We start from the raw sequence: 1445 nt of genomic DNA, 5'->3' as shown, positions 1-1445 counted from the left end.
CTTTTTCCGGGCAGCCCACAAGAAGGCCTCCCGGAGGAGCTGCTGGAAGAAGCCACCCTACCCAGCTGTCCGACACCTTCCTGGGCTTCTGCTCCGCTTGGTCCTTTTCCTCCTGGAACCCAAGCTGTGTTTCTGTTTTATCTGCAGCAACAGCAAAGCAAGGCAGCCATTGAACAGGGCCCCGAGGGTGGCACATGCTGCCCGGGCAGGCACCTGCCAGACCTCCGGGTGCCCTGACCATCCTCCTGCCCGCCCAGACCCCAGCCACCGTCCCCCGCAGCCGTGGGCACACCGACCTGCCAGGGCCACCGGGCCCGTCTGCAGCGGGGCTGGGCTGGCTGGGACTGGGGTGTTGGGATCTGAAGACACAATCTCGCTGCATTTCTTGCTGTCCGGGCCCTCGAGGATCAGATCCAGGGTGCTGTACTTCCCGTTGACATGCTCGAACTCCTGGACCTGGGGCAGACACGCACCATCACATCATACCCAGCGAGGCTGCGGAGCTGGGGTGCTCAGGCCGCTTCACCCCCAGGTGCACAGAGCAGCAGATCGCTGTCCCCACCCTGCCAGGGACGTCTGACACTACGGCCCTGAGACCCAACGAGGCTCCAGCAGGACTTCTCCTCTCTGCCAGACAGACTATAAAATACCCGCGCATCCTCTGTCCCTCCCAGGGAAAGCAGCAGCAGGTTTGGAAGGCAGTTGGCATTACTGTCACCTATGTACTTGTGACAAAAATGCAAAAATGGGTGTGCGCTGTGCCCGGGAGATTCAGGAGGGAATCCCTGGTGAGAGGCATTCAGCGGCCAGTGAAACCCAGGAGAACACACCTGAAACAGCCCGTTTAAAATCGTACTCACCCACCTTCTTCCTTACTAGCGACATGACTCCAATGCGAGTCAGCACGTGCTGGCGTGACAGTCCCTCCCGGGGAACGCCGTCCGCAAAGGTCTCGGCACCACGTGCTGGCGTGACAGTCCCTCCCGGGGAATGTCGTCCACAAAGGTCTCGGCACCGTCTGCCCCAGGTTCACACAGATGTCTCATGAAAAGAGAGACGTACGCCCTGCGGGAGGAAAGCTGGACCTCAGCCCCCCTCGGCCCACGGACCCCCTGCTGAGCCTAGCACCCACGCCGCCCGCTCCCACCCGTGGGCAAGGGCAGAGCCCACACCCGGGCTAAGACCGAGCCTATCACAGAGAGAATGACAGCAGTGCTCCGAACGACACAGGCACCACCCCCCAAAAAGAAACCCCAGTGGGGGGTGCAGGCTGCTGCTGCCCAGCTGGTTTGTCCCAGCGCAGCCTCCCCTCGCCCAGGGAGCACGGCAGCGATGGTGACATGGCAAGACAATGGGGTGGTCGGTGTTCATCCCGAATGCCCGAGCTCAGTGCTCGCGGCAATCACCCAGAGCGCAGGACGGGTCCCATCCTGCCTGCCCGGACC

At 62.4% G+C, this 1445-nt stretch overlaps 1 protein-coding gene across 1 annotated transcript in view; it reads right to left on the bottom strand.

Annotated features, from left to right (window-relative positions):
• LOC104464159 (chromodomain-helicase-DNA-binding protein 5-like) overlaps positions 1-1445 on the bottom strand; it is a gene marked incomplete at both ends in the record, with an annotated part of 4347 nt that overhangs the window by 804 nt on the left and 2098 nt on the right. The window contains 4 exons of the mRNA XM_010076796.1: positions 62-141; positions 297-456; positions 865-965; positions 1016-1110. Of these exons, the coding sequence (XP_010075098.1) occupies positions 62-141; positions 297-456; positions 865-965; positions 1016-1110 (436 nt within the window). The remainder of the gene's footprint in view (positions 1-61; positions 142-296; positions 457-864; positions 966-1015; positions 1111-1445) is intronic.

The sequence above is a fragment of the Pterocles gutturalis genome, unplaced genomic scaffold (genome assembly GCF_000699245.1).
Source record: "Pterocles gutturalis isolate BGI_N339 unplaced genomic scaffold, ASM69924v1 scaffold4468, whole genome shotgun sequence".
Taxonomy (NCBI): domain Eukaryota; kingdom Metazoa; phylum Chordata; class Aves; order Pterocliformes; family Pteroclidae; genus Pterocles; species Pterocles gutturalis.
The sequence above is the reverse complement of the archived record's forward strand: the minus strand, read 5'-3'. Positions and strand labels throughout refer to the sequence as shown.